The sequence below is a fragment of the Sus scrofa genome, chromosome 1 (assembly GCF_054392235.1).
Source record: "Sus scrofa isolate SSC_HxYL_T2T_F1_AM1 chromosome 1, Sscrofa_HxYL_maternal_Yorkshire_Landrace_v2.0, whole genome shotgun sequence".
In the NCBI taxonomy this organism is placed as follows: Eukaryota; Metazoa; Chordata; class Mammalia; order Artiodactyla; family Suidae; genus Sus; species Sus scrofa.
In genome coordinates, this window is record NC_139383.1 from 129,674,194 (window position 1) to 129,688,754 (window position 14,561).

Below are 14,561 nucleotides of genomic sequence, written 5' to 3' on the forward strand. Positions count from 1 at the left end.
TGTAGGGAGGAGGACACGCCCCATCTGGAGGGAGGCAGGTGACGAAGACGCACCAGGAACCAGAGAGAATGATCTGAAATTGGAGGCGGGAATCCATCTGGCACCATGCCTGGAAGCTCATGGAGAAGAGGATTTCAGAATATAGAGGATGACAAACAGTTCCAAGGTGCTCAGGAGCAGAGGGCTACAGTGATGGTGACTGTCCCAATGTCCCTGAGCTGCCACCTGAGCTGCCCAAGGGCCCTTACTTCCAGAAGAAGCCCCAAATATGCATTATTATAATAATGTCAAGTGTCAAATAAGGTGTGCCAACTGGCCATTTAGAAAACCGCCTTTCAGGATGTTTTTTTCAGCTCCTGACACTTCTCTTCTGGAATAACAGACTGTCTAGGAACACAGATGGACAGTTGCGTTCATGTTAATACAGTATGCAGAGCTGTTTCCTGAGCCACCAGTGCATTTACACAGGGGTCCACACTATGAAAGGGGATTCTCTGTTTGGGTTTAAATGCTCTGAGGTTGCAATCTAGAAATTCTTAACCATTTTATCTTTGAATTTGTGTTTTGTAGGTGAAGACTGATGGGACAGTGGAGTATATCCCAGGGGCTTGGAGTCTTGGTTTGCATGTCGTCCTGTACCCCTCTCCCCCACCTCTGCCTACCCAGGACAGGTTTTCCCCTGCCTGTTCCCATGCCCTTGATGAGTCCTCCTCACTCCCTGTCCCATTAGTGACTACTCCCACTTTCCACCCTGGTGGGACCCACTTCCATGCAAGGAAGGCTAGGGTTGGGCAGGTGCTCTGCATGCTTTAGTCACAGGGTGGGGCTCCCATATCCACGAGGGTCTGTACTCAGTCAGTAAGTATCCCATGCCTTAGGGAATATGACATTAAGTAGCAAATAAAAAGCCCCATCAGAGCAACTCAAGAAAGAGACTAGAAGAAAGGAAAAAGCCTTTTTCCTGCTTCATTTTCATTTTGTGCTGGGCTCTGCAAATGACTCCGACTATCCCATCCCACATTCCTCGCTCAAGTTGATTAGAATTAAGTGAATGCTTGATAGGAGCTGAGCCACTTAGATTTTTTTTCTCCTCCTCACACTCTGAAGTTGAACCACAGCGCTCCTACTTGTGTCAACTAGAGGTCCGTGGATGGCCATGCACAGTGAAAAATATCAGTCTGCAGACAGAAGAAAATGAAGGAGAAAGAAGTAGAAGTGAGTGAATGGCTGTCTGCTAGAGAGTCAGAAAGGCTGAGAGAGGAGCTATGTGGGTTCCTGGTGGCTTTCCAGTTTCTGGTTCCAGCTCCCTGGGGCCTGGCTGCCTCCCCTGCCCTCTTAGTCTGTCTGTGAGATATCCTTGTATCTCATGAAGCAAGATTTGTGTTCACCAAACTCGGTATCATTGTCCTCTTTGGGGGCCCACAGAGAGACTGCATTCCCAGCCTTCCTTCCATGGTGGGGGTGGGGGAAGGGGGCAGTGAGGTACTTCTAGGCCTGGCGCTTTAAAGCACTCAGTGCCATTCTTTGTTCCTCTTCTCTTCCCTTGGGAGTGACCTTGGTGCCTGAGTCCTAGAAAAGGAAGAGGAATGGGGTTTCATGGTCACAGCTGGATTAGCCTCAAATCATAAGCACATGCTTTCACAAAGATGAATCCAGTGCAGAGCTAGATCTTGTTCTTAGGCCCCAAGGCCAGGGTCCGTCCTGGCAACCCTTCCTGAAGGCATCCTCTGGGGTCTCTGGACCAAGGCTCTCTGCCTTCCACCCCTGAATTTGCCCATTTCAGTCCTGGGTCCTGTCACCTCCCCATTCCCAATCCAGGGGGCTTGGCCTCTCCCAAGTTACCACCTTGCCTTACAACTTGTGCTTTTCACACCTAAGTTTTAATTGAAGAGCTTTCTGTAGAAAAGAAGGCCCAATTTCAAGCTGGCATGAAAAAAGAAGAGGCTGGCTTTTGAGAAGCTTTTTTAGGTGCCAAAGAATAACCTCCCTAACCCATTTCCAGCACAGATGCAATCCTGCCAATCTCCCCTAAGTGATCTCAGTAGCTTCAGCCCACATTCACTGAACAGCCTGGCTCTCATTCTACCACCATAAAAATCAAAAAGGAAGAGGCTTTTCGGGTGCCTCTCAATAGGGCTTTTGTGCCTCTAATTCCATCCATTTGAGCATTTCTCTAGCGCTCATTACTGTCACTCTCGGGATCATTGAAAAAGGACTTCCAGAGATGGAAGAAAGGTGCTTAAGCCACAAGAGTTTCAGAAAAAAGGACCAGGCTGTTCTGAAGATATTTAATTTTATGTGAGGGTTGAAATGTGACTTGAGTAATTCAATTAGCATTTTCTAAGAAGCCACAGGATTACAGCTTTTCGCTCTGAGGTTACACTAAGAGAACAAGTGTCAGGCTTGGACTCCGGTTTCCTCAAGGAATCATCTTTCCTACCAGCCCACCACGCCCATTAATCACTTACATAAGTCACAGGTTTGGTCATTCTGCAAACACATGGAACTTCTAATACTGGGGAGAATGTTTCAGAAGTTTCTTACAACACAGTGCACACTGTGCAGGGTTTCTCTGGGGCCTCCCCAGAGTCTGCAACCATAGACTGAGGAGACCCAACAAAAACTTCAGATGGCTTCAAAGTCTTGTGGTTATCTTTAAATTCCATGAGAGCTGCACATTTACTTCATAAAAGGATTTTTCTTTTTTTAAATTGAAATATAGTTGACATACAATATTATATTAGTTTCAGGGGGTACTACATAGTGATTCACCATTTATATACATGACAAATTGATCACCATGATAAGACTAGAGCCATCTGTCACCACACAAAGTTACTGCAATAATACTGACTACATGCCCTATGCTGGACATTACAGCCCCATGATTTATTTATTTTATGACTGGAAATTTGTACCCCTTAACCTCCCTTACCTATTTCACTTATACCTCAACCCCCTCGTCTCTGGCAACCACCTGTTTGTTCTCTGTATCTGCAAATCTGTTTCTGTTTTGTTGTGTTGATTTTTAGATACCACATGTAAGTGAAATCATACAATATTTGTCTTTGTCTGACTTATTTCGCTTAATATAATACACTCTAAGTCCAACCACTTTGCTGAAAATGGCAAAATTTCATTCTATTTTAATGGCTAAGAGGTATTCCATTGTATATAAACACCATGTCTTATTACCCATGCATCTATCAATGGGCACTTAGATTGCTTTCATATTTTGGTTACTGTAAAAAAAAAAGCTGCAATGAACATAGGGGTGCATATATCTTTTCTGGTTAGTTTTTGTTCTGATAAATACCCAGAAGTGGAATTGTTGGATCATACCATAATTCAATTTTTAATTTTTTTAGGAAACCCAATACTGTTTTCCACAGTGGCTGCACCACTTTACATTCACACCAACAGTGCCTGAGGGTTCCCTTTTCTGTACCTCCTTGACACTTGTTTTTAGTTGTTATTTTGATGATAGCCCTTCTGATAGGAGTGGGGTAATATCTCATTGTGGTTTTGATTTTCATTTTGCTGATGATTAGTGATATTGAACATTCATGTGTCTGTTGGTCATCGGTATGTCTTCCTTGGAATTACTTGGGGTTTTTTTTTTGATATATTTTGGATATTAACTCCTTATCAGGTACATCACTAGCAAATATCATTTCCCATTTTTGGTTGCCTTTTCATTCTGTTGATGGTTTCCTTCACTGTGCAAAAGATTTTTAGTTTTATGTACTCCCACTTCTTTTTTTTCTTTTTTCTTTTTTTTGCTTTTTAGGGCGTCACCCAGGGCATATGGAGGTTCCCAGGGTAGGGGTCAAATCGGAGCTACAGTTGCCAGCCTACACCACAGCCACAGCAATGCAGGATCTGAGCTGCGTCTGTGACCTATACCACAGCTCACGGCAATGCTGGACCCTTAACACACTGAGCGAGGCCAGGGATTGAACCCACATCCTCATGGTTCCTAGTCGGATTCATTTCTACTGCACCACAATTTGAACTCCTAGTCCCACTTGTTTATTTTTGCTTTTGTTGGCCCTTGCCTGAGGAGACAAATACAAAGAAAAATATTGCCAAGACTGATGTCAAATAGCATGCTGCCAATTTTCTCTTCTAGGAGTTTTATGGATTCAGGGCTTACATTTAAGTATTTAATCCATTTTGAGTTTAATTTTGCATATGGTGTAAGTTTCCTCAATACCATTTGTTGGGGAGACTGTCTTTCCTCCACTATTTTTGGGCCCTTTACCATAAATTAATTGATTATAAAGGCATGAGTTTATTTCTGGGCTCTCTATTCTGTTCCACTGATCTACGTATATAGTTTTGATTACTATATCTTTGTAATATAGTTTGAAATCAGAGAGTTTTTTTGTTCTTTCTTAAAACTGTTTTGGCTATTTGGGTCTTTTATGGTTCTATACACATTTAAGGATTATTTGTTTCACTTCTGTGAAAATGTCATTGGCATTTTGTTAGGGATTGCATTAACTCTAGATTGCACTGAGTAATATGGTCATTTTAATGATGTTAATTCTTCCAGTTCATGAATACAATATACCTTTCCATCTGTTTGTGTCATCTTTAATTTCTTTCATCAGTGTCTTACAGTTTTCTAAGTATAGGTCTTTTACCACCTTAGAGGTTCATATATAACAACTTACATATATAAAAGTCTATTTTAAGTTTATGGTCAGTTAGTTTTAGTGCATTCTAAAATCAATACATTTTTCTCCACTTCCCTTCATTTTATGTTTTTGACATTATATTTTGTATCTTTCATTTTTTTCTTTGTGTATCATTTAACTGTTTTATATATAGATTATTTTACTTTTGCTTTTAATTAATTAATTAATTTGCTTTTTTAGGACCGCACCCATGGCACATGGACGTTCCCAGGCTAGGGGCTGAATAGGAGCTACAGCTGCTGGCCTATGCCACAGCCACAGTAATGCCAGATCCAAGCTGCATCTGCAACCTACACCATAGCTCATGGCAACACTGGATCCTTAACCTACTGAGTGAGGCCAGGGATCAAACCCAAAATCTCATGGTTCCTAGTTGGATTTGTTTCTGCTGTGCCACAATGGGAACTCCTACTTTTGCTATTAAACTTAACACTACCTTTAGAGGTGATTGATCCTCTCTCTACCTTTATCATTTGTTTGATTTTACCATTGAGATTTTTTTTTTCTTTCATAATTTTTAAAATGCTAGTTATAACCTTTTCTTTTCCATTTAAAGAAGTCCCTTTACCATTTCTTTTAAGGCCTGTATAGTGGTAATGAACTCCTTTAAAAACTTTTTCTTGTCTGAGAAATTCTTTGTCTCCTTCAACTCTGAATGATCACCTTACTGGGTAAAATAGTCTTAGTTGTAAGTTTTTTCCTTTCAGTACTTTGAATATATCATGATACTCTTTTCTGGTCTTTAAAGTTTCTGCTGAAAAAATCAACTGATAGTCTTGTGGGAGTTCATTTGTATACAACTAGTTTTTTTTTTTTTTTTTTTTTCCCTTGCTGCTTTTAAGATTCTCTCTCTAACTTCTGACACTTTAATTATGTGTTTTAGTCCACACATCTTTGGGGTCATCTTTTTGAGGATTCTCTGTTTCCTTCGCCAAGTTAGGAAAGTTTTCAGACATTAAGTCTTCAGGTAGACTTTTTGTCCCTTTTCTTGTTTTCTTCTTCTGGGACTCCTGTAATGCAAATATTAGTACCCTCGACTCAGAAGTCCCTTAAACTACCTCACTTTTAAAATTTCTTTTTTCTTTTTGCTGTTCTGATTAGGTGATTTCCACTATCCTGTCTTCCAGATTGCTGATCTGGTCTGCATTCTTAATCTGTTATTGATCTACTCTAGCATATTTTCTAATTCAGTTATTGTATTATTCAGTTCTGATTGGGTCTTTTTTATATTTTTTTTTCCTTTTTGCTGAAGTTCTGAGTTCATCAATTGTTCTCTCAAATGGGTGGGCATCTTTATGACAATTACTTTGAACTCGATCTTGTAAACTGCTTATTGCTAAACAATTTAGTTCCTTTTCTGATGTTTTTATTTTTTTGTTTGGAAGGTATTCCTTTGCCTAACTCTCCATGTTTGTTTCTATGTGTTAGGTATGTAAGCTACATCTCCTGGTCTTGAAAGAGTGGCCTTGTGTAGAAGGTGTCCTGTGAGGCTCAGTGGTGGAATCCCCCTTGTCATTAGAACCAGGTAGGTGCTCCAGGGGGTACTCTGTGTGGGCTATGTGCACCCTCCTGTTGTGGTTGGGCATGATTGTTATGGGCATGCTGATTTGTGGGTCTGGCCTCTGTGTAACAAGCTGTGAGGCCGGGCTATAGCTATTGTGGGTGTTCTGTTGTACCAGGCTGTGCCCCTGGAGTGGGAGTCACTTTGGAGGGGTGCTGGTACCAGCCAGGGCCACCCACCAGATGGGGCATGCAAGGAAGAACTTTGGAGGGACTGGCTGGAGTGTGTCCTCAGGGCAACACTGGGGTGGGGTATACAGTGTTAATCAGGTTGATGGAGAGGGATAGAAATTGTGCCTGTCTGAACTTCAGTCCCCAGAGAAAGTTCCTCCTGATCTCTGACCCTCCAGCACATGCCCCCAAATTAGTCAATAAATCTCCTTCTCATATGACTTGGACACTTTTCAAGCTGCTGCCTCTGTGCTGGGAGTCAGAGTGAGTGAGTTTGTGTGCAAGCCCTTCAGGAGCAGAGTCTCAGTGTCCCATGGCCCTCCAGCTCTCCTGGACATAAGCTCCACTGGTTTTCAAAGCCAGGTGTTGTGGAGACTCATCTTCCAAGTGAAGGTCTACCAGGCTGGGAGGCTTGATGTGGGGCTTGTACCCCTTGCTCCTCAGGTGGGAGCCTCTGCAGTTGTGACACCCCCTTATGCCTGTGGGTCGCTGCACTGGGGGTGTGGGTTCTAACTATTCTGTGTCTCTGCCCCTCCTGCTCATCTCAATGAATCCTTTTCTTCCTGTCCTTAGTTTAGAAAATCTGCTCTGCTAGCTTTCAGATTGTTCTCAGAGATAGTTTTTCTGTGAGTAGTTGTAGTTTTGGTGTGTCTGTGGGAGGAAGTGAGCTCAAGATCTTCCTACTCTGCCATCTTGATCTGGACCTCTCCAACGTAGACTTTTTTTTTTTTTTTTTTTTTGTCTTCTTGCTATTTCTTGGGCCACTCCCGTGGCATATGGAGGTTCCCAGGCGAGGGGTCGAATCAGAGCTGTAGCCACTGGCCTATGCCAGAGCCACAGCAATGCAGGATCCGAGCTGTGTCTGCAACCTACACCACAGCTCACGGCAACGCCAGATCGTTAACCCACTGAGCAAGGGCAGGGATCGAACCCGCAACCTCATGGTTCCTAGTCGGATTCGTTAACCACTGCGCCACGACGGGAACTCCCAACATAGACTTTTAATGCAAAAATAATTTCCCTTTGTGTCTTCAGAATCCAACACCCTTTTCAAAGAGATAGGAAATGCCATGTCTGAAATCAGGCTCTGTAGGCCCATCCTTGGGCCTGGTTAGTGCCTGGTGTGAGCAGAGGGCAATAAATTGGGTGACTGGCTTCAGTTCAAGGTACCACACATTTCTAATTACCCAAGACCCATGGGCATAATATTGCTATGGCAATACTGAAAATATTATTATTTTCCATAATTATATTATAATTGGTTTTCAGCCTATTAAAACCATATGGTAAAAAGTAAACCAATGTGTATTTTTATAACTTAAAGTGTTCCTAGATATTTATTCTGTCCCTGGCCCTTTGGCCAGCACATGTGTCCCCCATGTGAGCTTTTGAAGGTGGGAGGCAGGTGTGCTTCCTCTCAGATGAGAGGCCAGTTGCTGTTAGATTCTGCTATAACCACATCAAATCACTCCCCTCTTCCTCTGCCTATCCATCAGCCATTCCAGGTTCTAAGGTGTGATGTGCCTTGAGGTTTATTCTCTTTGTCCTTTTTATTTGTCCTTGGTGCACTGAGCCATGGGGTGGGTGGTGAGGTCAAACTTCAATCCCTCCCAGCACACAGTAGGCACCATACAGGGCACTATTTATAAAATGTGTTTCCTTGGCTAATTAGCAGTTTGTATCTAGAGCTTCCCATTCGAGCTATATATATAAGATATAGGAAAATAATTATGTCTGGTAGGAGATCTCTACTACTTAGCAAGGTCCCCTTCCTTCCTCCATCCTCCCTCCCTCTCTCTCTCTCTTTTTTCCCCCTTTTAAAAAACACATGGGGGAGTTCCCGTCGTGGCCCAGTGGTTAACGAATCCGATTAGGAACCATGAGGTTGCAGGTTAGATCCCTGCCCTTGCTCAGTGGGTTAACAATCCGGTGTTGCCGTGAGCTGTGGTGTAGGTTGCAGACGCGGCTCGGATCCTGCGTTGCTCTGGCGTAGGCGGGTGGCTACAGCTCTGATTGGACCCCTCGCCTGGGAACCTACATATGCCACGGGAGCGGCCCAAGAAAAGGCAAAAAGACAAAAAAGACAAAAAAAACAAAAAAACAAAAAAACAAAAACACATGGAAATAAGGAAAACATTTATGTCTTCAGTTCAAGATACCACACATTTGTAATTACTCAAGACCTAGTTATTTTCCATGGTTATATTTCTATGGCAATACTGAAAATATGATTTTTTAAATGATTTTTATTTTTTCCATTATAGTTGGTTTACAATGTTCTGTCAGTTTTCTACTGTACAGCAAAATGACCCAGTCACACATACATGTATACATTCTTTTCCTCACATTATCCTCCATCATGCTCCATCAAAAGTGACTATAGTTTGCAGTGCTACACAGCAGGATCTCATTGCTTATGCACTCCAAACGCAATAGTTTGCATCTATTAACCCCAGATTCCCAGACCATCCCAATCCCGCCCCATCCCCCTTGGCAACCACAAGTCTGTTCTCCAAGTCCATGAGTTTCTTTTCTGTGGAAAAGTTTATTTGTGCCATATATTAGATTTCAGATATAAGTAATATCATATGGTATTTGTCTATTTTTCAAAATTATATTACTATTGATTTTCCACCCATTAAAACAACTGGTAAAGGTAAACTAACTTGTATTTTTATAACCTAAAGTGTTCCTAGGTGTTTCATTCTGCTCTTGGCCCTTTGGGCCACCAAGTGTTCCCCATGTTAGCTGCTCTTGGTCAGCGCCAGGCCAGCCTACCTGTCAAGCAGATCCCCCTGGTGCTGTTGCACAGGTCCACCATCACTCGGATCTGCAGGGAGAGAGGGCAGTTAATAGCAGCATGGTAGGCAGTTGACCCTGAACTTGCCCTTTTTTTCAGACAAGCAGAAAGCAATTGTAAAAATTCAGAAAGCTATTACACAGAATAATTTCAAGAGAATATGCAGAAGTCCAAGGAAAAATTAACCTAAAACTGAAAAGAAATCTTAAAAGATATAAAAATTTTTATATCAGCAGCTCATCTGTCAACATCGCCAACAGAATCTCCTTGATTTCCATCAAACTCTGAGAAGACAGAGGATGGGGAAGGAATTGCCAAATCTAAATCCAAGCTAGCCCTCTAGGGTCTGAAGGGCTCAATCTGTTAGTCTGAGTAAAGAGGGCTGGTCAGTTTAGCAGTCAGAAGAAAACACTATCTGCGTAAGGTACTTAACTCTGTGACATTTTAGTTTCCTCTGAAAATGTAGATTATGTGAGTAGCTGCTTTGAAATTATATGTCTGGCACATGGAAATTGCTCCTAGAGCAATAATTTTCATTGCCTCCTTGCCACTGGATGGCTACCTGGTGTGCATGGTCACTGCACCATGGTGCCAGCCTGACACCTGCTTCCCACACATCACTTTACATTCCTTCCCCCATCCATTTTCCATGCTGCTCCTGATGAGCTTCACAAAACCCAAATCTGATGAGGTTGGCCCTGATTCAAACACTTCCATGATTCCTTGCTGCTCTAAAGATAGAGCAAAATTCCTCCTTCACTTTCTGGCCTCATCTCACACCATTCCCCCCCTCACTTTCTGTCTTCTGGTTATACTCTGCCTCAGTTTGCTCATCTGTAAAATGGGGCTAAGGGTAATACTTATTTATTAGACTTGTAATGAAGCTTAAGTGAAATTATGATATGTGAGGTTCTTAGAACAGTGCCTGGCATGTAGGAAGCACCCAAAAAAGTGTTTCCTATTTCATGGAGGCAGCAGAGAATGTGGATAGAAGCATGAATCCTGAAGTCAAAGTGCTTGTATTCAAATCATGGCTTTGCCATTCACAAGGATGTGATTAACCTCTCCATGCTACAGTGTCCTTGTCTGTGAATGGAGCTAACAGTATCTACCTTACTTACAGCATGGTTATGTGGATAAATGAGTGAATACATGCAATACACGTACAACAGGGCCTAGAATGTGATAGGCATATTCTATTTATGCTACCATTTTTTTTTTTTTGTCTTTTTAGGGCCACAACCACGGCATGTGGAGCTTCCCAGGCTAGAGGTCCAGTCGGAGCTATAGCCACCAGCTTACGTCACAGCCACAGCAGTGCAGGATCTGAGCTGTGTCTGCAACCTACACCACAGCTCACAACAATGCCGATTCTTAACCCACTGAGCAAGGCCAGGGATCGAACCTGTATCCTCATGGATGCTAGGCAGGTTCGTTAACTGCTGAGCCATGATGAGAACTCCTATTTATGCTGCTATTTTGACGGTTCTTTAAATGTACCAGGAATGACTTAGTTAATTTATCTGTTTCCCATCCAAGAATTTTTAATTTATAGATAGAACAATTTTTGACCCAAATAATGTAGCATTTCAAAACTGAGGGAAGAAACCTTATTTGTCGGGGAATGGAGCTGAGAGAGCTGGACTGACATCTGGGGGAAAAAAAAAAGATGGATCCCTATTCCACTCCTTAAGCTAAAAAGATTAGTTGACCAACATTAATCAAAAATTTAAAAGTTAAAAACACACTAGTGAAAATACTGAAAGAAACCTTGGGAAAAATATTTATAATGGCATTGGAGAAAGAATCTTTCTTAGAATGCTCTTACAGAATGTTTCTGCATACTATAGACAGGAAGAATGTTATAAATTTGACTCATTAAAAAATTTCTGCATGAGGTAAAATACTATAGCCATAACAAAGGAGAAACACGAACTTAGAAAAGTAACTGCAGAAGGCTTGTATATAAAGAGCTGTTATAAAGCCCTCCCTCCCAAGCCCCAACAAGTCTCTGAGCTGAAGTATATTGGGCAGTGGGACTCTCCCTTTTTTTTCCTTTTTATTTTTTTTTCAAATTTATTTTTTATTAGGGTATAGTTTGATTTACAGTGTTGAGTCAATTTCTGCTGTATATTTACACACACACTATTTTCCTCATTTTATCTTCCATTACAGATAATGGAAGGGACCCTCCCTTTTGCACAGATAAGAACAGAAAGGCTTTGTGAAGTGACGTGTTTATTCAAGGACACACAGCTTGTTGGTGGAAGAGCTGGGCTCAACTCCAGGTTTCCTGACTTCAGGTCTATTGCACTTTCTATTATGGCTCTGATGATTATCCCAGTGAAACCAGACAGAAGAAATTATGATTCACCGCTTTCAATCATTTCCATAAATTAATGTAATCAACTGCACTACAAACTTTTATCATCCTAAAAAATGTATAATTGTCCATTGAGAGGACCATTAAAGACTTCACAATGCTTCATTTGTTGCCTGGGGGATTACAGCAGAAAGGAGTAGTTGGAAACAACAGGGAAAATTAACCTTTCTCTTTTATGCTTATCACTGGTCTGGGGTTGGCACAGCTCCTGAAAAAAAAAATGGTGAAGAAGGAGCTTTCATTTCCGGATCTTTTGGCTTCATTTACATGCTATAAGTTAATTTAGATTAATTTAAATTATGCTAATCTTCACTTGGCTTTTTTTTTTTTTTTTTTTTTTTTAACAAATGTGGGCTATCTATGATTGTATCAAGGTAAAACATGGTATGGAAATTTGTGGCCCTTAAGAAAGCCAGAAATATTTTCTTCTTCTGATAATAACGATTTTTTTCTGATTCTAATAATGATCAAATCCTAGATCTTGATTTAGGATTTGAGAATGGTGAAGCTGGAAGAGGTCTTAGAGCTCATTGTCTTAGCAGTGCTATCAGGCAGGATCATCTAGGACATGGCCCTGTCCCCTCTCGAGGCCACTTCCTGCCTTTCTCCCCCATCACTATGTTCCAGTCACACTGGCCATAAGGCTGGTCTTTGCTGTGCCTACATCTTCACTGAATTCTTGGTTCAAGTGTCACTTCATCAGGAAGGCTTTCCCTGATTCTCACAATGACAGTAGACCTGGCAGCCAGTCCCTATCACCTCACCTGGCTTTCTGTCTTTGTGGTACTTATTATTATCTGATATAATTTTGTTTATGTATGCATTTGTCTATTACCTGCCCCTGTTCCCCAAAGAATGCAAACATTTTGAGAGCAGAACTTGCTGGGTTTTTTTTTTTTTTTTTTGTCTTTTTAGCTATTTCTTTGGGCCGCTCCCGTGGCATACGGAGGTTCCCAGGCTAGGGGTTGAATCGGAGCTGTAGCCACTGGCCTATGCCAGAGCCATAGCAACGCGGGAACCGAGCCGCATCTGCAACCTACACCACAGCTCATGGCAACGCCGGATCGTTAACCCACTGAGCAAGAGCAGGGACCGAACCCACAACCTCATGGTTCCTAGACGGATTCGTTAACCACTGCGCCACGATGGGAACTCCAGAACTTGCTGTTTTGTCTGTATTCCTTGTGCACAGAGCAGTGCCTGGTTCCAGAGCTAGAACTCTTCTGCTGGGGATATAGCATTCGGGTAGGGAAGTACATCAATGGTCTCCAAAGGAGAGCTCGTCTTGAGAGAAGGCAACAAAGAATTGCTAACCTGGGACTGTGAAGTGAGAATCCAGTGGTGTTGGGAAGAGGGTGGGTGAGGTGCAGAAAAAGGTCTATGGCTGTGGTGCAAGTCCCTCCCAACCCAGTCACACTGGGACACACGAAGGACATATTTTGTGGGAGCAGTGGCCCAAGTGTCACATAAACAATGGTATCTCCAGAGAGCTTAGGCTTAGTGCCCCCTGGATCAGCACACCACTGAGGAGGTGGCTATCTTCCCAAAAGAAATACTACAGGTGAAACAGGGTCATCTCCCTAGTGAGAAGGTTGATGCAGCAATGGACAAGGATATAACACAAAACAAGTCCCCATGTGGGGGACTTGTTTTCAGCTTTGACAGCATAGGGCGTCAATGGGAGAAAAGATAGCCAAGATGGGTCCCATTAGTGGCCTGACCAGACCTTCTGGTTTTCTCTATGAACACAGAACTGGTCTCACTGGATTAGTAGAACCAGGGGATCTTAGGAAATTTCTGGGCAAGAAAGGGGCCCCTGGAGAAAAATAATGGACTTCTTCCTAATCTGGCTTCAGATGGCTTGAGCTGGCTTTAGTTTAGACTAAAAAGGGGACATAAAAAGGGGACTATGAGAAAGAAAATACTATAAATTGGGCATCTCGATCTCACTTGTAAGAAGATTATACAAGGATATCTGGACAAGAATGCTCATTGCAACATTGTTTGTGCTGGCAAAAGCACAAGAGCAATCTAAATGATCATCGTGAGGTATTTGTTAAACAGATGAGAAGGAATGGGGTAGATCTATATGTACTAATCTGGAAAAGATGACCTTGGCATACTGTTGAGTGATAAAAGCAAGGTGAAGGCCCAATGACATAACACAATGCAGCTTTTCAGAAAGAATATTTAGATATGTCTGGATAAGTGCAGAGAAAAGTTGGGAGGCTCAGGAACCAAACCATTAACTGGGATTTTTTTTTCCTTCTGGAAATTGAAACTAGGAGATAAAAGGGGGATTTTCATTTCTTAGTTTATATATATACTTGTATTTTTTTTTTCTTTCTCTTTTTTGGCTGCCCTACAGCATAGGGAGTGCCCAGGCCAAGGATCAGATCTGAGTTGCAGCTGTGACCTAAACTGCAGCTGCAACCTAAGCTGCAGCTGTGGCAACACTGGATCCTTAACCCATTGTGCAGGGCTGGGGGCTGAACCTGTGTCCCAGTGCTCCCAAGATGCCACTGATCCCGTAGAGCCACAGCAGGAACTTCTTTGGTTATATTGTTTTAAAGATATGTGGAGGAGTTCCCGTTGTGGCTCAGAGGGTTACGAACCCAACTAGTATTCATGAAGATGTGGGTTTAATACTAGGCCTCCCTCAATGGGTTAAGGATCTGGCATTGCCGTGAGCTGTGGTGCAGACTCAGAACCCCTGTTGCTATGGCTGTGGCATAGGCTGGCAGCTGCAGCTCCCATTTGACCCCTGGCCTGGGAACTTCCATATGACGTGCGGGTGCGGCTCTAAAAAGAAAAGAAAAGAAAAAAAAAGATATGTGGTGATAATAGGTAATTTTTACTTTGCTGTTTTTAGTAATTCAAAGAGAGAGAAAAGAGAGCATGTAAGCATTTTGTGAACCCCAAAGATGGGTCTAATGACTCAGCT

General features: G+C 42.3%; 1 protein-coding gene across 21 annotated transcripts in view; it reads right to left on the reverse strand.

Annotated features, from left to right (window-relative positions):
- GLDN (gliomedin) overlaps nucleotides 1–14,561 on the reverse strand; it is a 162,786-nt gene that overhangs the window by 57,056 nt on the left and 91,169 nt on the right. For all 21 annotated transcript variants that reach the window (XR_014811346.1, XR_014811347.1, XR_014811320.1 and 18 more), the window contains one exon: nucleotides 9,213–9,264. Coding sequence is in view for 17 of the 21 variants with exons in the window: in XM_084970116.1 (XP_084826242.1) it covers nucleotides 9,213–9,264 (52 nt within the window). In the remaining 4 variants the exon portion in view is untranslated. The remainder of the gene's footprint in view (nucleotides 1–9,212; nucleotides 9,265–14,561) is intronic.